Source organism: Cicer arietinum, chromosome 4, assembly GCF_000331145.2.
Source record: "Cicer arietinum cultivar CDC Frontier isolate Library 1 chromosome 4, Cicar.CDCFrontier_v2.0, whole genome shotgun sequence".
Lineage (NCBI taxonomy): Eukaryota > Viridiplantae > Streptophyta > Magnoliopsida > Fabales > Fabaceae > Cicer > Cicer arietinum.
Window position 1 is genome coordinate 9,075,677 of NC_021163.2, and position 22,459 is coordinate 9,098,135.

The window sequence follows — 22,459 nt, forward strand, 5'->3', positions numbered from 1 at the left end:
TATTGGCAATCTACTTCTTTAATAGGTGGCCTATAATTAATCTTGACCATTACATCTATTTATTATTAAATCAATGATTTATATTGATTTTTCTTTCATAGTGACACTAATCTTTAGAATCATTATAACCTTCACCTTCTTTTAAGTGTTTCTTCGTAGTCGAATATCAAGAGTCTACTTTGCTTTTAGGTGCTTTGCTTCCAGGTATTATTTTCATTCTTAAATTATACAATAAATATCATGGAACAACTTTGATTGCATTGTTATGGTTTACTAAATTATAATATATAAAAGATGAGTTTGGATCATTTCAATTCAAATCTCCCTCAATTTCTCTCAATTATTTTTATTTTTTTTCATTTTATTTTAAAAAAAAAATTAAAAATTCATATCATATAGATAATATATGCAAAATTTTATACTAATTTAAAATCATTTGATATTTTATTGAGATATACTAAAATTAACATCTGATGTATTTTTATTAAACACCGTTGATTTTCATAAATTACAATAACATATTAAATAATTTTATATTTATATAAATTTTATATGTATAATCTATATAATACAAATTTTCAATTTAATAAAAAGATTATAAAAAAAATCCTCGTACTTGATAAATTAATCATTATTAAATTTTGTTTGAATTTATTGTGAATAGTATTCTTGTAATTACATTAAAAATAAGTACACATCATTTTTTTACTATAAATAAATATGTTATTTTATAAATAAAAAATTAACATATATTATAATGTTGCTGGCTAGAATTTTTTAAATCCAAATACATCATCTACTTTGCCATTGAATCCATCAGCGGCTAACTTTAAATTTAGTTCAAAAATTGTATCAGTGTTGTTCAATCCTCCGACCTAATTAGTAGTATAAAAGTGACTTGTACTATTTTATTTTCAAAGTGACAAAGAGAAAGGAATTTGAATTGTTATTATTTTTATAAACTTTCATCTTTCATCCCTAACGCAATGTTCAATGGTCATCACTGCGAAATAGATGAAAATGCAATATTTTTGTTTAATTTATAAATATTCCAACGACTTTATCCATTTGAGATCAGCATCTTCGATCACTCAATTAGTTATCGAACCATGTTTAACCACCTACATTCTCCGCCAATATGTTATCGCTCTAGCTCTACCAATAATAGCTCTTAATTAAGTTGTCATCAATCTCCTCCCACAATATTAAATTTATGGTTCTATAAAGTCGTTGTGATTCAATTTTGTTACAATTAATTTAGGGATTTCAAAAGTTAAAACATCACATCCTCCACAAAATCGTAAGTTAATATTAGGAAATTTATCACGCAACATAGTCTCAATCACAGTCAACATTTAGCCAACTTTAGATACGTGCAACATGTATGGTATTCTGTTTCAAATTTTGAAGAGCTAGAAAACAAATACATTTTGTTCTCGTTTTATTTTTCATTGGAAGACACCATCTAAAGCGATGCCATAAGAAATTGTTGATCTTTAAGAGTCCTATCATATTCCAAAGATTCAATAATGTCCTCGTTTCTTTCATTAATTTGTATCTAGGAAGATTTGAATACAAAGTTGATAGAGTAATTGAATTGTGAAAATCCATTTTGATTTTCTCCTCACATTAATATATGAGGTATAGCTAGCCCTAGACATGGGTTTGTAGCTCTAGCTCCACTTGGTGTTTGTTCAAAACTCATCTGAGCAGTAATGACATTGTTACATTGTTAGGGCACAAAAACATCCTTAACACAAGGGTTAAAGACCAAATGAGGAATCAATTGATAAAAACTATTTAGCTTTACGTTGTTCAACCTGTTTTGATAATTTAATTTGTATCATGAAACCATTTTATAAAAATAAAAACTTCACAACAATATTAATAAATGTATTTCGTGTTTTTGTCAAATTTAATGTCAACACTTAAATGGTTAATAGTTTGCAAGCATAGATTTCCAAAAAATTATGAAGTGGACTCATATGTGTAAGCCCCAAATAGTATGGTCCAACTAAAAGTGGTCATTAGTTTTTCATTGAATTCAAAAGTTTTGTTCAAATATTAATGATGGATGCCCATTCATTTATTCTATCCCTATACACACGGCTCACTACAAAGAAAGTCTATGCAAAAAACTTCAGTTATTGGGGCCACGTTAACGTAATGCACATTGCACGTAGTCTAATGTAAATATCAACTAATATCTAAATGTTTTACATTACAAAAATAGGGTTTTAACTTTTCAACAACAATGAAAATAGAAATAGAAACCTATACTAATAATCTCAAACTAGTTCTAATTAAATTTAGTTTAGGGAGGATTCTAATATCAATACAAAAAGTTGAAAATATAAATTTTAATATATTTTTAGTTAACTTTTTCTATATTTAGTTCTTTAATGCCCCTGTTAACTTTATTAATATATGTCTTTTCATATTTTAGATTCTAGAACTCTGAAAAGTATTCTAATTTGATTTAAAAGTAATATTATTGGAATACAAAATTTAATGTAAAATAAGACATAAACTTAATAATTTGACATTTTATGAAGAACAAAATATAATATCTACTGTATTTTATATGGTACTATGTTTATATCTCATTTTATATTTTTTGTGTTCTTATAATGTTCCTCTTATTTTAAATACTTCGGGCATGATTTTGTTGTTTGTGTGTATCATACTTCTTAAAACACTGGAATAGTTATCACTGTACTCGCAATGTTAATTTCATTGTCTATTAAATGGTGATAAGACTTTATGAGATTCATTCACTTTCTTTATTGATATTTGCCTTAATTAAAAGTCGAAAACTTTTTTGCCTTTTTTATGCAGTTAAGCAGGTAAAGCAACCCATGCATAAGAGGAATAGTAATACTTGGTCTATTTTCATTAAAAAAAAAAAAAAAGAGTTAGAGTTTATTTTTGCTACATACCATTCCAAAATTAAAAAATAGGGTACAGATTCATTTTCCAATTAGTGTCTTTTTTTAGTATTCAATTCCATTAGTGGATGAAATTATCCTATATTTAAAAACTTTTAAATAAAAATATTAGTTTGTTAAAACAATTTTGAAATCAAATGCAAAATATATTTAAATTCAAACTATCATTGATATTTATTATTAAAAAAAATTATAAAAAATAATTTTACATAACTAATTTGATCAAATAAATAGATTTTTTTTTTTAATTCCTCACATATTTCTTCCATATAAAATAATTGTTTTAAGATGCATTAGATATTAAATGTAAATATATTTTGTAAATAATAGATTATAGTAATAAAAAAATATGTTTAGCTTCTAATTTAATTGTGAACGCTATTTCATGAACAATAATAGGTCACAACATATGTATTTCCCTAAACCAAAACATAATACAAATTTGGATTGGGTAGAAAATAAAAAATTACTTTTAAGATTAACTTTCTATGGAGCAGATCATATTTCAAAATGGAGAAAAAAGTGGAAGGTTGCTGTGGTAAGAAAATCCTAATAAAAAATTGAAGGCGGTGACCAAAATGAAACTCATAATCAGGTAAATAGGGAAAACAATCAATTGAATATTAATTAAAAACAATTAAACAATAAACATAAAAAATATATTTTATTTATCCATCTTAATAATCAGTTAATATTATATAATATTTTTATTTAGTTATAAAGAGGGTTATATTAAGTATTAAGAGCATGAGTTACATGACATTAAAAAACAAAAGACATATCAATAACACTATTAATAAAATCGAAAATATGTTGCTCAATGCACATACTACTATTACTTTAGCCTATCAAAAAAATATTATTACTTTAAACAACACTGAAAGATAGATGTAAAATTTACTGTTTGATGTGTTGCCAGCATATAATATCATATAGAAAGGTAAAACAATCGGGCAATAAAATTACAAATTATAACCATGAATATTCACCTAATATATCATATTGCGAGTGTAATAACATCCACACGCAGCTTAGATTTTTTTAACCAATGACCAAAAAATTAATACAGCAATAACTAGAATTCATATAAGATGTAAATGTTGTATAAAATAAGTCCTGAAAGGGTAGAGACAAGTTGATTCTCTATTTCGTAAAGTTATTAATAGGTAAAAGTAAAATAGAATAAAAAAAAACAAAAGCAAAAGCAAAAAGGTATTAGAGGAGGAAAAGATGAAAGCATTTAATTAAGAGTTTGAGTGTTCAATTAAATTAAATTCTTTTATACAAAGAAGGGTTGTTTACTTATATTTATTTATATGTGTATCATTTTCTTTTATTTTTCTCACTCATCTTCCCTCTCTCTCTCTCTCTAACTTACTCTGTTTTGATTCCTGCATTGACTATACTGTGTCTTGTGAGGCGTTCAGTGCCTGCGGGTAATTACCGCTAACACAGATCGGTGAGCTTAGTTACTAAATAGTATTATTATTTTTACTAATACCATTTTTACCATTTCATATTCATGTTTCACTTAATTAGCATTACAGTGAATGAATGAATAAAATCCATACATGTTTTCTTCTTTATTATTTTTACGTGTAGTAAGTATCCTTCATTTCATTTCACAGATTCTGATGATTGTTTATAATCCTCTCCATTGTGACAAAATCTCATATATTTAAATCAGATTTTAATTCACAAAATATTAGTCAGATTCATAACCACCCATAAGGAATTATATGCTTCTTTCACTTATACTTTTATTCAACATTTCCATGTCCAAGTCATTCATTTCAGCAATGAAAGCAGGTCCATCCAATATTTCATGCTAGAAGCGTGTTAAGTGTTTCTATTTTTATTCTTTTCAATACTTTTATTCTTGCTTTGTAATGTTGCAGTAGCTAAGTGTTAAAGTGATTTTGGCGTATTCGATTGGTTTAAACAATGGGGTAAAACAGAAAGGTCAATGAGTTCTTTGGGTTGGGATTTTGATCATTTCAGTGCAAAATTTCAACTGAGGTAAAGTAGACTCTGCAATACTCCTAAGACGTACAACTTAGCACCATTCAGATAATCTATGTTTAGAAATTTCTTCAAATGAGTGAACAACAAAACAGCAGGTGAGATTCTCTGCTGAATTTCTCCTTTGTCTTTGATTAGATACATCAAAAGCTATTGATTTCCAAAATCTGAATACTTAACTTGTCATTGTGATTATTGATTGATATTTTCTTTCATATATTAACCATGTTGAGTTGATAGTCTGTTCAGAATAAATTTAGGAATAAAAAAATAATATGAACTGGTAACATGATAAATTAATAGCTGATGAATGTTGTTTAGGCATGAAATGTAGATAGTTTATTTTAAATAGATAGATGGTTTTGAGTAGATAAGAGATTGGTTTAGTATTGAAGGTATCACTTGATAATCATGTACAGATTAAAGAACTTTAAAACCGAAATCGCTTTAGGACTGCCAACGCATCAGAAGATGCATCATCCCATCACACCGCTCTCAATTTATCCTTTTCTCTGTGCCTGTTATTCTTGTCCTTTCTCAATCCTTCTTGATTCTTTTACATGCAACGTTTTATTTCTACTAGTATTGCCTACAGATTTTAATTAAAATGTAGCATGAAGTTGTCATCTGCCAATTATTGGCATGCATGATCTGGTATTGCACATAGCTCAGGATGAAAGGCATGCACTTGTAAACAAATATATAGCTTTTTCATTCAAGACTGAAGTTCAAACAGTTTCTTTTAAGCTACCTCTTTAAAGATAAGCATAGCTCTTCTTTCATACTGTACTCCAAAATACTAAAGTTGCTAAGTAAGCACCTAGATACATAGGATAAACAATTTTATAATGTTTTGAAATGAGGATTCAAAGTCTTACATGTATTGTTTCGTGAGCATTTTTGACAAAATGAATTTCATAGTTTTTTTTAATGCTTGATGGATATTTCTGTCGTACACTATTTTCCTGGACATTCCATCCGTATGTGTTTGTCTGTTGTCTCCATATAATGAGACATCATATAGTAGTACACCAATACTTGAGATACAATATTAGCATATAGATATCAGGCTAATGTTTTGTAAGACATCTATCATATATTAATATTCTCCCCCAAAATTTCCACGGATACAAGTGAAACCAAGATAGTAATATCAATTCTAACTAACAGGATTTCAATAATGAACTTCGGAGAACAGCTTTTGGGTCAAAATGGGAAACAATTTCAAATGAACAATACATGGGTACCCATCACCCCTGAGAAGCTCGTTCAAATAAGATCTAATACAGTACCAGACTGGACAGCAAACGAAATGCGAAGAGCAAATTATCAAGAATTTCCTGTACCTGGATGCGACTACACGAATGAGATGCGACTTCATTACAATGGACCATATCAGAATCTCCATCTGTTAAGACAAACAGGTCAAAGTGGAGAAAACAATAATTTTGGTGGCAACTCAGTCCACAGAAGCAGTGTTATAGATCACATTGCAGGCTCCTATGCTCGAACACAGCACTACGAGAGCAATGGATTGAACAGTAATACATTGGAACTACTGCTAAAGAAGAATGCAACTAATATTGCTACTGCTAACAGGAATTTGGATACAAGCATCAATGTGGCAGCAAGAAACCCACTGCTACCAAGATTTTACCCTCAGGCTAGCAGTGATATGAGTTATTCCTATGCAGCTTCAGATATGGTGTATAAGGAAGCAAATAGACTTCTCATTCCGAATAGGAATTCTGAATTTAGTGGCAGCAACACAGACAACTTGCTCAACAATGATATTCACTGCTCAGTCTCAAACCAACTGAAGGACATCTTCTCTGGAGTATACTATGGTAACTTCTTTTATTCTGTAATTCAAATTCAGATATAAATTAGTGGTTACAATGCCTTTCCAGTGTTATTATTTTAATTGAGATGTTTGGGCAACTGAATCAGAAACATGCTAAACTGTTCAATTGCATGTTATATCTAGCCACACAAACTTACAGGTATTATTGTCACCAAATTAATACACAAATTGATAATAAACTATATCTCTATGGAAATTTTATGACCCAGAACATAACAATTCAAGGTAAATACATTTCTACTGTAATGCCAATAATTGAACTTATGCAGTAATGCAATGAATGAGGGAGCAAAGAAAAAAAAACTAGTTTCAGTACAATTTGGCATTCACAGTAACCAAAATAAATTTTGATTTTCATCACAATGATGAGATTAATTATTCTTTCAATTATTAAGACAAAAACCATGAAGTTATAAACATTGATCATGAATGCGGACAATAGTTTTATCATTTATTTTATTAATTTCTTTACGAAGTCATGGAAATGTTATCCACCGAGTTAAATGGTAAGCAACAATGAGAAACTATGATAAAGATTGTGATCTTACAAACACAATGATCCTTTTTCTTTGCTGTTTAAACAATACCTTCTTGCATCCCTTATAAGCTTTCAGCGACAATTCAGTGAATGACAAAAACTGCTTTTACAGGTGATTCTCACCCTGAGCATTATCTGAACTATGTGCCAATTGGAGAAGCTGATGCCACCACCAGTTTCACCAACTCCCTCCAATCAATACCAAAAACAACGGATCAGCTCAAGTTTTTGGAAAACCAGATCTGTCCAATGCCTGATTACACAATAGCTGAAAGCACAAGTCATGAGAAAGACATTGTTTCATGCACAGAGAATGAAATCCAAGAATATTGTGATGGGCTTCTACAGCAAATTGTAGATTCTTCATCTGCAATAGTTTCTCCAACACATGGGGATCAAAAGGGTTCTGTCAGCAACATTTCTGACAGGGCAAGTGACGAGATTTTTGACCTGAACAAGACTCCAGAGCAGAAAGTACCTAGGCGCAGAAAGCATAGGCCAAAGGTAATTGCAGTAGCCAAGCCCAAAAGAAATACCAACCCTGCAAGTCAAGAGAATCAGGTTAAGGAAAATCCACGCAGAAAAAGGAAGAATGTCCCAAAAACTGCAGCAACACCAAAGGCAGATGTTGTAAAAGAAATGTGTGATTCAACTGCTGCAACTACAAAATCCTGCAGGAAAGCTCTAAATTTTGACTTGGAAAATAGTAGATATGAAAGCCAGAGCAGCATGGTTTTTCAGCAAGAGATCTACCATATAAATGAGAATGCTTTTAATACCACTGCAGAATACAAGGTTAAAGAGATGCATAGTGGAGCAAATATAAAGTACGATACAAACTCAGCTTTGACGATCAATCAGCAGGATGAACTTGCAGTAGAAAACCAAAGACCCAGGAACACGGATGATATTACACATCTATTGAAAGGAAAGGTAACAAATACTTTCTTGTCAGAAAGGGAATCAACCATAACCTTGTCAGATACTACAGAAGAAGAGCAGAGAGAAAAATTTCAGGACTCTGAGAAAGGTCCAGCTCAAGGAAATTCTAGTTTATGGCAGGAAAGAAATAGTGGATGCATGCTGCAATACATTAATGCAAATGAAATTGGAAACACTCTCTTTCAATCAGAAATATGTTTTGAAAACTCCCAGGAGACAGGGGAACTGATTTGTAAAAATACGTTTCAGTCCCCTAGCATTCTCTCCAATTCCATTGAAGCAAAGGGTTCCAAGAGAAAATATTCCAACAGCGCTGAGAACCAACATTACTCATCCAGAAATCCACTTGGTACTTCCTTGTGCCAAGAGATTTTACAAGTGGATGGAAACTTCAAAGATGCAGATCTTTCTAAAGGTCTCTTAGAAAAAAATAAAAGGAAAAGAACTCAAAATAAAATCCCTGCAAAAGCCCGCAGAGGATCTTCCACCAAAAAAATTTCCAAAGATAGTTTGCAGAAAGTAAGAAAAGAAGAAAAAAAAGGGTTTCAATCACACTGTAACGAAGAAATGCCAAACTACTGTATTGAAAACAGCAGATTCGTAAAGCAGCAAAACAGTGGAGGCAGCACTCATGATTTCTTTGCTATTTCAGGTAATGCATGTCAGTTTGATAAAGGAAAGGACTTTTCGGTAAACAAATAATGATAATTCAGTATTTGTTTCTTTATTTTCAGGAGAACCACACCCGATATATTCCACCCTGATAGACAACATAATTTGCCAGCTGAATGGTCTCAACCTCAATGAGGGCAACACATCAGAGATGGAAGGACAAAAGGCACTTATCCCATATAAGGGAGATGGTTCTATTGTACCCTACCAGGAATTTGAATTTGCCAAGAAACATAAACCAAGACCAAAAGTAGACCTTGATCCGGAAACAGAGAGAACCTGGAAACTGTTGATGGGGAAGGAAGGAAGTGAAGACCTTGAAGGAACTGACGAGGAAAAGGAGAAGTGGTGGGAAAAGGAAAGAAATGTATTTCGTGGACGAGCTGATTCCTTCATTGCACGGATGCATCTTGTTCAAGGTACAAAACATCAGATCCATAGCCCCAAAACTTGCTGATAATATGCCTCTGGTTTTCTTCAATTTATGATGTTTGACGCTTAACTTGTCATTACAATGTTATTCATATATGCATTTGAATCTGTTGGAATTATAGGCTTTGGAAGGGAAGAGAGAAGTTACCAATAGTGTACTGAACATATGAAATGATAAATGTGATACAATACCGTAATTCTCTTACAAATAATAGGTCAAGTATTAGCACTACCAGCACAAGCACAAGTATCTAATAAAACTAATGTGAACTCTAAGGGTTTGTTTGGGAGTTGGGAAGCACTGATTGAGGGAAAAGGGAGGATAGTCCCCCACCTTGCACGGGGGTTTACTTTTCTCCATAGAACTAAAATTAGGGGGGCCTATAAAAAGGAATTGGGGAATGAATTTGAAAAAATTTGGAGAGCTTTGAAAAATTTCTCAAATCCTTCTTTATAATACTCTCAAAATAAAGAAAATATTAGTCATAAACACTACCAAACAAGGTGAGAGACTCTCCTCTCTTTCTCTCCCCTTCCCCAAAGCCCTACCGTAAAGACACACAACTAAATTGACAATAAATTCTTTATATTTAATTAGCATCCCTTTGACATTCAAATAGGATTAAAATCAACAACAAAAACAAAAGCCAGTGATATATTGAAATTATTCAATTGCAAAATTGTTCATTTGTCAACATATACATGTAAATCAAATATACCTCTACTATGCAGGAGATAGACGCTTTTCAAAGTGGAAAGGATCTGTGGTTGACTCGGTGATAGGTGTTTTTCTCACTCAGAATGTTTCAGATCATCTTTCAAGGTAAGCTCATACATTAGCATTAGGTTTTTTCCACTTTTCACCACTCGGGATGTTTTGCCAAAATTGCCAATGCTAGTACAAGATGATGTGCAAACACCACAAAAACATCATGTTTCATTCCTCTATTTGCAGCTCTGCCTTTATGTCTCTAGCGGCAAGGTTTCCTCTTAAATCAAAAAGCAGCCAGAGAACATATGATGTCACAGACACCTTGGTTGAAGAGCCACAACTCTGCATAGTAAATCCAGCTGATACAATAGGATCATATGCAAGAGGAACATTGAATCAACCAACCTACTATATTGACTTTGAGATGCCCCATCATACAGGAGAGCTTTGGAGAGACAGTGAAACCTCAAGGATAAATGAGAGCTTAATAAAGCCAAATAATCATATCTCAGAGGAAGAATTCTTATCATCACAAGATTCTCTTGATTCCTCAGTTACTCAAGACACCAGAATTAGATCCTCTTCAGGATCCAATTCAGAGTCAGAAGGACGCAACAGAGGGTGTGAGCCCAGCAAGGCTCAGTTCTTTACTTCAACCAATTCTTTACTGGCAGGAAAGACCACTATGTTTCAGGAATTTTACCATAGTGTAAATGGAGTATCACTGTTTGAAGAGAAAACCAATGGAAAGCTGCAGCAACATGTGAAGCAAAGTTCTAGAGTAGGAAGAAATGATAGTCACAGTTTCCATTCAGCATCTGGTCATCCATGCAGCTTTGATTATCCACAAAAGCAACACCTACCTGTAGCTCCTTCAACAGACTATGCATCATATTACTCATACATACAAGGGTTGAACACTTTTCAAATGAATGGTGAGGACTTATCTTGGCCTGAAACTGTTTCCATACACAACGAATATCAAGACAAGAATAATAGGAGATTTGGCATCAAGGGAGTAGGAGATAGTATGGATAAACCTACTGAGATGCAGCATGGAAATGTTCCATTAGGGTTTCCTGAGTTACCAACTATGAACCTTTATGTACCATTGAGCAAGCGTTCAGTCCTTGTAGGAGATACTTCTCAATCTAGATCTGATACAAATTATAATCAACCTTCACCTAACCATCATCTTGTGGGTCAGAAAACCTTACGATCGGAGGGCGGGACGTATACAGAATCATCAAATACTTCTCACATATTGGGCAGAGGGAAAGATCATGCAAAGAACGATCACATCAATATACTTGAGCATGCAGAAGAAGTTTTTGACAGTGAAAAAATCATACCCACAGAAACCAGGCAAGTATGCTCAGATAATGGTCAGGCTGAACCTATGGCAGAGAAGCAAGTTTATTCTCCAGGCCAAAAAGACAAAGAGGGCAAACTTGAGGTTCGAAAAGCAAGGAAAACAAAACCTGAGACCAAAAAAAAGCATGAAGATGACTGGGACAAACTAAGGAAGGAGGTACACGAAAAAGGTGCAAAGATAGAAAGAAGCACAGATACAATGGATTCGCTGGACTATGAAGCAATAAGATGTGCCTCTGTTAAAGAGATATCTGATGCTATCAAAGAAAGAGGGATGAACAACATGCTAGCAGAACGAATCAAGGTATGCACAACCACTCAAGTTTGTAGAGCAGAGTTTTTATATTTTGTTTAAGAACATTGAAATTTAACAAAAATGAAATATGCTTAGACAAAGGAGTTATATGGTATTTCAGGAATTCCTGAACAGATTGGTGAAAGAACATGGAAGCATTGACCTTGAATGGTTAAGACATGTCCCCCCTGATAAAACAAAGTACGTGCCAATATCTTCTATCACCTTAACCAATGTCCTGAAACCCTATCTTTAAGAAAGTTTCTATTTAGCAGACATTGACCCTAAATAACAGAATATAATGCAAACTAACCATGTCTTTTCTACTGGTTTCCATATACAACATCAAATGCAGGGACTATCTACTAAGCATGAGAGGATTGGGGTTAAAAAGTGTTGAATGTGTACGGCTTCTAACACTTCATCATCTTGCTTTCCCAGTAAGGCTCATTTGAAATTCATTTCCTGCTTACTAACATGCAAATCACTAAAAAGCCTTGCAATAACACTTTTCTATGATCATGCCTTGAAGGTTGACACCAATGTTGGAAGGATAGCCGTTAGACTTGGATGGGTCCCTCTCCAGCCACTTCCTGAAAAACTACAAATACACCTCCTTGAATTGTAAGTATCTTATGACAACCAATATGAAGATAAACATATCACCGATAGAGACTACTAACCACTGTGCCATGCAGGTATCCAGTGCTGGAGTCTATTCAAAAGTATCTTTGGCCAAGATTGTGCAAACTTGATCAAAGAACCTTGTAATATCATAACTCCCTAAAATCTGCTAAAAAAAAAACTGTTTTACTATTATAGCTGAATCTGTAACTAAGAGATATATAACATGAATGCAGGTATGAGCTACACTACCAGATGATTACATTTGGAAAGGTATGCATAATTTCATTCTGCATTTAATATAGTATTGATGAAAACATAGTTTTGTAACTAGCTTTGCTTCACAACCTTGAGATATGAGGTTAAAATTAATTCATATTTCAAATATGTAGGTTTTCTGCACAAAGAAAAAACCAAATTGCAATGCATGCCCAATGCGAGCAGAGTGCAGACATTTTGCCAGTGCTTTTGCAAGGTTAGCAGAGTGTGTCCATTGCATTATACACTACCGTCAACTTAATGTAAAATGCATGTGAAGCTATATATCAAGCCATTCATATTCTTCAAACAAAATAATAAAGTCACAAAAGTCTTTAAAATTACAACTGAAACTTTAAAGCCATAACTAATTTAATAGAATAAAGTAACCATGTCAGTTAAATGAAATAAGCCAAAACCAAAGAAATCGAAAAAAGGACAAATGAAACTAAAGGCTCGGTTATATTCTAGTTTGACTTTGGATAGGATCCAAATATTTAATAAGTTTGCAGGTCCAATGGAAGAGTTTGAAAGAAAGATTAGCTGTCAAATTACATATTTCGTATATTTTCACGCAGATCAACATCTAAACAGGTTAAACTTTTAACAAATTACTCAAACCCCTCTCCAACATCCCCACCATTCTTACTCAAGACTTCATTGATGCATCCTTTAGCCGCTAGTTATTTACATGTATTTTCTGAGTCTGTTGATCAACTTCTTTTCTTCCTAACAGTGTTTTCAGTTCCCTGCTACTTCATATTTTTCATGCTTTTTGTCATGATTACATTTACATTACTATAAGCTTTGGTTATTAGTAACAAGTTCCAGAGAGGGACAGGCGTAATAATTTGGAAATTTATGACAGATTTAATGTTGTATTCACCTATTAATTTGTGGCGAATGTCCCTCGACGGAAATGAATCATGATTCATAACTGCTTAGATATCCTGTTTTCATTCATGTTACATCTGAACTGAATAACTGCAAAATGCGAAGGAAAAAAAAACCGAAAGAAAATACATACGGTGGGGAAAAGCGATGTGGTGATATTGGTGCAGCCAGTTTCAAAAAACCAAGTGCTATTGAAAAAACCAAGTGCAACCCAACAACACCTCTGCACTCTTGATAACAATTAATGAAAACCTATTGAAAAGCATAATGCTGCAATTTCTCATATTATAACAGAAGAATGATGATAAACCAATCATTCAAGAAAGCAATCAGATAAATCAAGAAAATATGAGTTCTTTCTATCAACTATGTTGTTCTAGTATCAATCGCACAAAGGGACTTATTATATTTTTATAGGCTGACTAACCCTTTCATTACAGTGCGCGACTTGCCTTGCCAGGACCAGAAGAGAAGCGCATTGTGAGCATGCCTGTTCCCACTTCAGATGAGAGAAATCTTCCAAATTTGAACCCGGTGATCCTACCTCTCACTGGGAACATGAGCGGAGAAACAGGTATTCAAAGCAGGCAGTGTGAGCCAATCATTGAAGAACCAGCAACACCGGAACAGAGTCCAGAGGCATTAGAAAGCGACATTGAGGACTTCTTTTGGGAGGATCCTGATGAAATTCCTACTATCAATGTCAATCTTGAAGTGTTCGCAAAGAGTTTACAGAACCACATGCAAGAACATGAAGGTGACCAGTCAAAGGCCCTTGTTGCCTGGAATCCGCAATCTGCTTCTATCCCTACAGCAAAACTGAAGAATGTGAGCCGGCTAAGAACAGAACACCAAGTGTGAGTACTGGCACTGCTTGCAGCAGCAAAAAATCATCCCATGAAAACACATATCTAACTAAAAAATTTAGTGCGTATTTGATTTCGCGTGGGAATGGACAAATCATGGTGGCTCACTGTAATTTTGTTAATCCCACCGGGAAACCAAACATGCACTTGAATAGTTTTCTTTTTCTGTCATAAGTGACCTACAAAAATTAACTCTGATTTTAATTTGGATTGAGTTAATTTCAAGTTGAACAACCTATAAGTGGCATTTGTAAGTTGAGCATCCTAAAATGCAGCAACTAAGTCATCATCCATGGGATTGCAAGTTCTGAATATAATTTTATCTTTACCTTCGTAAGGATGATTTCTTAATTTTTTGGATTAAGCATTTGGATATTCATTCTCAAAATGTAAGTCCAAATGATAAGGTGTGTCCAATCTCTCTAATTTTAAGACTCAGATGAACAATTCTAGAAGACTTTTTCTAAATGACATCACTATAGTCATTGTCATAAGTATACTCGATGCAAATTCCTTGACTCTACACCATACAACGTCTATTTTTTGAATGGAAATCTAAATTATGCTTTCTAACATCCCCTGATTGATGCAGATATGAACTTCCAGATTCACACCCTCTGTTGGAAAAGGTCAGTTATTCCTTTCTTTGTACTCAAGCACGCAGTTATCAGCTTGGGAGATTTTATTTTTATTTGTTTGTTTACTAAAATTTACAGATGGATAAGCGGGAACCTGATGACCCAAGTCCATATCTTCTTGCAATATGGTCACCAGGTTAGCAAATGATACTTGAAATAATCTCAGTTAATAATAATTGATATATGCAAGCAATAGTCTCCAAAAGCTACCCCTGTACTAAAATCTATGCACAAATACATCTAAAACAGACAGACTGAAAAGCAAACATGCAGTATTGGCAAGATTGTTACTAAGTAGATGCTATGATAAAGTCTGATAATATGTTCGCACCCGTATTTATGACATTTCAATACTAGGTGAGACTGCGAATTCCATTGAACCACCACAAAGGAAGTGTGGATTGCAAGACTCAACCAACCTGTGCAATGACAAGACATGTTTTTCATGCAACAGCATTAGAGAAGCTAATTCACAAATTGTGAGAGGAACACTGCTGGTAATGCTTTGATACAGACAACCAGATGAAAGACGCGCTATATGTTTATGTTCTAGCTTTATATTGTTTTAATAACTTTCACAAATATTGTCCCATATATAGATACCGTGTCGGACAGCAACAAGGGGAAGCTTTCCACTCAACGGTACTTACTTTCAAGTTAATGAGGTAAGTGTAATCTAGGTTTTGTTACTGTTCAGCCACCTTAGCAAATCTACCCTTATTTTCAATTTCAATATTCACCGCCAAGGTCTATATAACCTTTTCTTTATCATGAAGTTATTTGCGGACCACGCATCCAGCATTGAACCCATAGATATCCCTAGGGAATGGATATGGAATTTGCCAAGGAGGACAGTATACTTTGGGACCTCTGTATCATCAATTTTCAAAGGTAGGGAAAAAAAACTCCATATGCTCATCTTCTAATATCTATTCTAATCCAGTTTGTCCGAGAAGATAAAAGTACTCTCTAAAAACTCTTCTGTCTACTAGGTCTCTCAACCCCAGAAATTCAGCATTGCTTTTGGAGAGGTATGCAGACTATCTTGAAATATTTGTTTTATTTCTTCTCTTATCACTACAAAATTTAAATAACAGAGGAAAGAATAAACCATTTCAATTGGTTGCCTCAAAGGAAATACACAATCTACTGAATTTCATTTCAAAAATTAACTCTGTTAATTGGGACTTTGCATACTTCACACAAGTAAAAAGAGGGATACAAGTACACTAAAAAAAAGTAATACACCAGTAGTACTCCTTCCAATTAACAACCAAATTTGCATTTGTGCCAATTCATCAGAGGCAAAAATAAAAGAAGGCCTAAAGCAACTTCAGGTTTAGCAAAATTTTCATAAATTATACCCATGTCAAATATCAATAAGGAAAAGGACAAATATCGATCATACCTCATAAGTAATTGTTGTATATTTATAATGCCAGTATAAATTACATAAGGTCCAGGAGTCTGACACATAACAGGCATGTTATAACTGATTATATATATATATATATATATATATATATATATAAGTTATCGGCTTATTATTTCCCATCTATATTATTATCATGTAATTTGAGTAATTTGGGCTTATCTTTATTGGTGTTGTTATTATTATTATTATTATAATTAACCCGTGAAACCCAATGGATCCACTGTCCCTTGGTGAATATTTTTTGGTTGCCAAAAGCATGTTTCATCTCTGCTTTTAGTCTCAGCTCCTTTTTTCAGGCCATGTTCTTCAACATGGCACGTTAAACCATCACCTACACCAACAGAACAATTCCAAAAGTATACAACAAACCTCTCCAATCAAAATATAAATCCAAATGTGTGTGCATTATTCTTGAAAGACTAAATGTTAGACTAGTCGGCCAATAGTTCCCTGAAAAGTGAAAACATCACAAGTACCATTGCACACTTTACAATAAGTGTAGTTCCCATATGCAGCTACGAAATATCAATTATCAAACTTATAATGCCTATTAACATTTTGATACTTCATTTCAGGATTTGTTTGTGTTAGGGGATTTGATCAACAAAAACGTGCACCTCGTCCTCTTTTTGCCAGATTGCATTTTACAGAAAGTAAACTTGCAAAGACAAAAAAATGAAAACAAGAAAATGGGACATGTACTAAGAAATTTGCTAATATTGAAGATCAAACTGCTCCAAGACCAGATGGAATTGCCGCGGAAGTGACAGGAGATCAACAACTAGCATACTTTTGTATATTCAAATATTCTTCTTCTAAGTATGCAGCAAGTAATGAAAAACGTACTAGGTGTTTCTGTTCGGGATGTGAAATCCTGCAACTAGTGGTATTGACCTGTATATCATTTCTATTCAAGCACAACAGCGATTTGTTAAAAACATGCTGAAATTATACCAACAATTGTAATTATTGCATTACAATCAATAGAATTGTTCATTGACAGTGAACAGAAATTGCAGAAATGAGAAATCAATCCTAGAATGTCAAGTGGATTGATTATTTTTTCACAAAATACATAGAAAGTTGATAGAAAATATCACAAGCAGCAGAACATTAAATGTAGCTCCCATATAAATAGCAAGCTAACACTCAACGGAGATATTTACTATGCGAAGATTTATCACTAAAGACATAGGCCACGTGGTCATCTTGAAAACTAAAGATTTTCTGAGAAGTGCAAGTCCATAGTTAATGAGGAACCCAGTTTACATACAGAATCAATATTATAACAAAATGCTATCTGTCTAAATAATCCAGCAAGAATGTAAAAAACATATGTTGAGATATTTAAGATATTGGAACAATTCTATTGAAATGATAACACTTGAAATTGGGACGAAGACTGATTTCAATTACAATCAAAAAGCTATACGCAAGATATTTACATAACATAAATAAGGGAAAGTAAATCAGGGTAATATCTTAACATTTCCCCTCAAGTTTCTGCATATATATCATATGCAACCACTTAGTACATATGTGTGTGTGTGATACCATCGAGCCTCTGAGAGACTTTGTGAAAATATTACCTTTTAATCATTAGAGTTCACTAAGGATGAAAGATCTACCCAAAAGAACCTTCTCATAGATAAAGTGGCAATCGATCTCTATGTCCTTGGTCTGGTCATTGAACTGATAGAAGATTGGAATAGATTTGATATGTATACCTACCTGGTTATCATGAATGTTACACATTGATTCAAACACTTTAAGACTAAAATCATCAGCAAGGAGTTATTTCAACTAGTGTTGTCAAGATTCAAACCCTATCTAAGATGGGGGATGGGGTTGCAAGATCGCAAAATGTATGATCATAACAAAGATCGTAAGGTTTTACTAAATTGACTAATTACACTAAATACTAATATAGTATAAAGTTATTTAATATTTATATGATATATAAGATATGTTGATTCTAAGTTTTTTCTTAGATTAAATATTATTATTTAATGTGTGATTTATTTTCAATTATTATTGTTGTAAATTCCTTCTTCATTGTGGTCTGCCCCTAGCCACCTAATTGCAACATTTGTTTCATTGCAGCCTCCATCACCTTCATTGTGTTGGGTGTGAAGGACTGATGGATTTAGAGATATGGCATGTGTAGTGTTTATAAAGCAGTTCTCACTTACAAGTCGGTTTTGTGTGGTTGAGTTAGGCCCAATCTAACTTACAAGATGGTATCAGAGCCTATCCTAGATTTGTTGTTGGGTTTCCTGCATCGTCCATGCGTCAGGCTCATTGGGGCCCGAGCGTGAGGGGACGTGTTGGAAACTCTGTCTTCATTACGGTCTACCCCTAGCCACCTAATTGTGACATTTGAGTTGCCTTCATTGCAGTCTCCAACAACTTCATTGTGTTGGGTGTGAAGCGGTGGATTTTGTCCCACATTGCCAAGAAATATGGCTTGTGTTTACAAAGTTTGAACAGTTCTCACCTTACAAGTCGGCCTTGTAAAGTTGAATTAGGCCCAAACCCTTATTTACTAGAAGCCCTAGTCTAAGACAATGATAACTCAATAAATTATAAAATGAGATTAGGATTTCAAGTACAACGGATTCCTTTGCCAAGAGCTATTCACAGGTCCACGGGCTTATCAAATTGGGGTGAACCAGATTGAGGGATTGGAATGTGCGATAAAATCATGGGTCTCTTCAATGAAAATTTCCTCCATTGGAACGGGACAAGGACAACATTGATAAGAAAGAAGAGAATTGAAGGAAAAAATCTGATGTATATGAGGCTTGCAAGTTAGGACCAAATTAAATAGAAGGGGGAACTAGCAATAATCAAGAGACGGACTCTTGTGTTATCGAGGAAATTAAGACTATAGTATCTTCAAAGAAGGTGGCATCAGCTTATACATATAAACTATCAGTTGAAGGAAAATAACATCAGTATCATTTTTAAACTTGAGAATTTGAATAACCAAGGAAGACGCACTTGATAGCAGGAAACCTTTGAAATAACTCACATATATAATTTTGTAACACTAATAACATTTTTAGTGTTACAAAATCATGTGTGAATTTTGCCCCCACAACACAAAATTTATGTGTTGGTCCCTATATCCATAGACATTTTCAAATACCATATCAAACCAAACTTTGAAATTAAGTCAGTTACAACATATCCTAATTAGACCAATCAGCCACTCTTTATTTTATTTATCTTATTCAGTTCATCTCCTTTCCAACACACCCCTAACTATTATTTAAACAGACAAGGGCCAATAGTATAGAACATTAAAATATTAACTAATGAGGAAAACATTAGATCAGTACAACATTAAATGAAACATAAGAAACCTAGCACAAAAATGGCATGAATCCATAAAGCTAATGGCAAGTATTTATACATTCAGATGCATTCATTAGAGACCTACATTTGCCTCAGGATTAAGTTCTATTCAGCAACCAAAGACAAAAATTAATTATAAAATCATAAAAAATAACATCGTTCTACAACTCACAATTTTATCATACACTTTGCATCAAAGCATGAGTGCAGCTGTAATAACAGTCCAAAAACCCTGATTATCTGCAATTAGAACCCCTTGACAGTTAGAAAATTCTACAAATGATTCTAATCACAAATCGCTTCTCTCAATAAACAGATTTTAACGAAGTCGCCGTCATATCGTGAAAGTCCATAAAATACTAAATTAAAATCAAAGACACGCAACATGAAAACACTCTTGGTGGAAAGATGATGAACAAAGGCAAAGAATGTTAACTGTACCGGGAACTGAGTCTGATATCTTCGATTTCTATTTCCAGAGATTTTCCTAGCAGCATCCAAACAAGGTGACGAGAAAATAAAAAATAAAACCGGGGAGAATTTGAGAGAGAGGAAGGAGGAGAAACAGAAGAGATGAAAAAAATTAGGGTTTGAAAGTGGAAGGCGTGGGATGAAGAATAGAGAGCGTGGAATTAAAAAAGAGCAGAAGACATCGGGAATATAAAGAGTGAGAAGAAAGGAAAACATTTGTCGTTACTGGCTGCCATTGCTGTTGTTACTTGCCGCCACTTGCTATTTTCCCTCCTTAATTTTTTTCAAAATTATTTCTGTCTATCATGCTTCGTTTCCGTGATAGGAGAAAACGGAGAGAATTTGGAGAATATGAAAAACAACCATCGTGGGATTATGGTTTACCATCCTGCGTGAGGATGCCGAGTTTATATTCACTCATAAAACTGGGAATCTAATTGATATATACTCTCTTAACTAATTTTATAATGATATATAACCAAAATTGTTATAAAAGTCATATAATTTGACGAAATATATAAATTTTATTAAACATCGAAATCATTTTATAATGACAGTGCACATCTTATTTTCTCTAAAATTATTGCTCTATCTAAATATAAAAAGTGAGGGAATGCATCTCATAAATAGAGTTGCTATTATGATTAATATTGCGTTGCACACAGTTAGAGAAAAACATTAAAAAAAATATATCAATTATATCTATCTCATCTTTTGACCAATTTTCTTTTATGACATTTGTAGGACTTAAGTCTTTTAGTAGGAACATTCTACTAATATCTCTATTAACTGAAGTTTTTTATAATATAAGCAAATTATAGTAGTTAATTTGTTAATGAAAATAGCGAAATGTTGGTAGTAGATATTAAATATCTAATTGAAGTGATAAATTTTATCAAGAATACCTGCAATTCTATTCAACATTTGTTTTCTTTACTTTCTCTCGAGTGGTAAAATTAAATATTCGTATTTTTCTAAAAAAAGATTAATTTTCATCAGCATCAAATTTTGGACAAGTAAATGCAACTAAGAACACTACTTTTTTGATAAAGTTTTTACTTTTACAATTGTGATATGACACATCTTCTGATAGCTTATAGTAGTTCATTGATTTTTTTGTCATTCAAAATAATTTATCGTCTATATGAATAATATTTTGCATGGTTTTGAAATTTGGATCATGTGGCACTGTACCACTTTCCAGCATTGACAAACAAAACTTTGGTCTTGCTATTTTGTTGTTTAATTGCATTTTGAGTGTGGTCTTATAACTCAGAGTTTTTTAAATTTCAACATTAACAACTTGTTTGTCTTCAAAGCAATGGCTATATGTTGTAAGGTGGACCTCTTTAAAAGTGGTATTTGACATAATTGAGCATGTTCAGTTTTTTATTTTTTTTTTACAATCTGTTGTTTTTTAGATCCATATTTTTGTTGTTCTCATCTATTAAATGTATTTAGAAACTAAGTAAAACACCTATATCTATAATGCCTTTTTGCACTTGTCCATTTTGACTATAGTAGTGCAACAGAAAGCGATAGATTGTTCAGCTTTTTTTATGTTAACAATATATAGAATCAAATAAATAAGAGAAATAACAAAAAAATGGTTGGAGTTGTGATAGAATACCAAATCTTATTAATTAAAGAGTTACATAGTGAATATACAGTGAAACATAATAAAACGATATTGCCCTTAAATTATAAATATAAAAAATGCTCAATAACATATTATCTAACATCTAAAAGTCTAATATATTATTTAACATCTCTCCTTAAATTCGCAATGTATTAACATGCAACATTTAAAGTTTGTCGATTAAACAGAAGTTTTAATCTTAAACATATAACTCAAATAAAACCAAACTAGCCAATATTCAAAACTAAAGCTCAAAACAAGGCAAACTAACCGATATCAAAAAACCAACAGAGAGAATCAACCCCAAGAATTAGCAATGGTAAACGAGATGAAGCATTAGAGAGAAGAAACAAATCAATCTAAAAGAAACAAAGAAAGAACCAACCAAAACAAAAAACCAATAAAGAAATAAAAGCAACCAAACAAAATAACCAATAAGAAAAAAGGAGCAACCAAACAAAATAACTAATAGAGA

The 22,459-nt window shown here is 32.9% G+C and overlaps 1 protein-coding gene and 1 long non-coding RNA gene across 26 annotated transcripts; one reads left to right on the forward strand and one right to left on the reverse strand.

Moving 5' to 3' along the window:
* The first annotated feature begins 4,256 nt into the window (after nt 1-4,256).
* LOC101512940 (transcriptional activator DEMETER-like) lies at nt 4,257-17,547 on the forward strand. 3 transcript variants are annotated; one of them, XM_004496121.4, is made up of 21 exons: nt 4,257-4,407; nt 4,847-5,068; nt 6,141-6,817; nt 7,485-8,966; nt 9,049-9,405; nt 10,151-10,241; nt 10,374-11,808; nt 11,921-12,000; nt 12,155-12,239; nt 12,332-12,423; nt 12,498-12,566; nt 12,660-12,696; nt 12,816-12,898; nt 14,016-14,432; nt 15,034-15,070; nt 15,158-15,215; nt 15,437-15,576; nt 15,679-15,744; nt 15,856-15,970; nt 16,072-16,110; nt 17,090-17,547. In XM_004496121.4, exons 2-21 carry the CDS (start codon nt 5,046-5,048, stop codon nt 17,191-17,193), a joined length of 5,487 nt encoding a protein of 1,828 aa, XP_004496178.2. In that variant the 5' UTR covers nt 4,257-4,407; nt 4,847-5,045; the 3' UTR covers nt 17,194-17,547. The 3 variants fall into 3 exon arrangements, with proteins under 3 accessions (XP_004496178.2, XP_073224165.1, XP_073224164.1); XM_073368064.1 differs by having other exon boundaries at nt 4,277-4,407; nt 4,850-5,068; XM_073368063.1 differs by lacking the exon at nt 4,257-4,407 and adding an exon at nt 4,537-4,757.
* Nucleotides 6,009-20,822, reverse strand: LOC140920189 (uncharacterized). Of its 23 annotated transcripts, none has more exons than XR_012162859.1 (11): nt 20,316-20,819; nt 20,047-20,114; nt 18,104-18,245; nt 15,411-17,421; nt 14,003-14,383; nt 13,709-13,827; nt 13,568-13,631; nt 12,483-12,589; nt 10,138-12,400; nt 7,422-7,913; nt 6,009-6,832 (listed from the first exon to the last, which is right to left on the reverse strand). It is a non-coding gene; the product is annotated as an uncharacterized lncRNA (long non-coding RNA). The 23 variants fall into 23 exon arrangements; XR_012162862.1 differs by having other exon boundaries at nt 13,709-13,798; nt 20,316-20,818; XR_012162855.1 differs by having other exon boundaries at nt 13,568-13,798.
* Between the last annotated feature and the right edge of the window lie 1,637 nt (nt 20,823-22,459).

Bases quoted from the DNA above. Each gene is read 5' to 3' on its own strand.
- LOC101512940 (XM_004496121.4), top strand. From the start codon at position 5,046: ATGAGTGAACAACAAAACAGCAG. The intron at 15,745-15,855 runs GTAAGTGTAATC...TTTATCATGAAG, and splicing joins CTTACTTTCAAGTTAATGAG to TTATTTGCGGACCACGCATC. The intron at 15,971-16,071 runs GTAGGGAAAAAA...TCTGTCTACTAG, and splicing joins TGTATCATCAATTTTCAAAG to GTCTCTCAACCCCAGAAATT.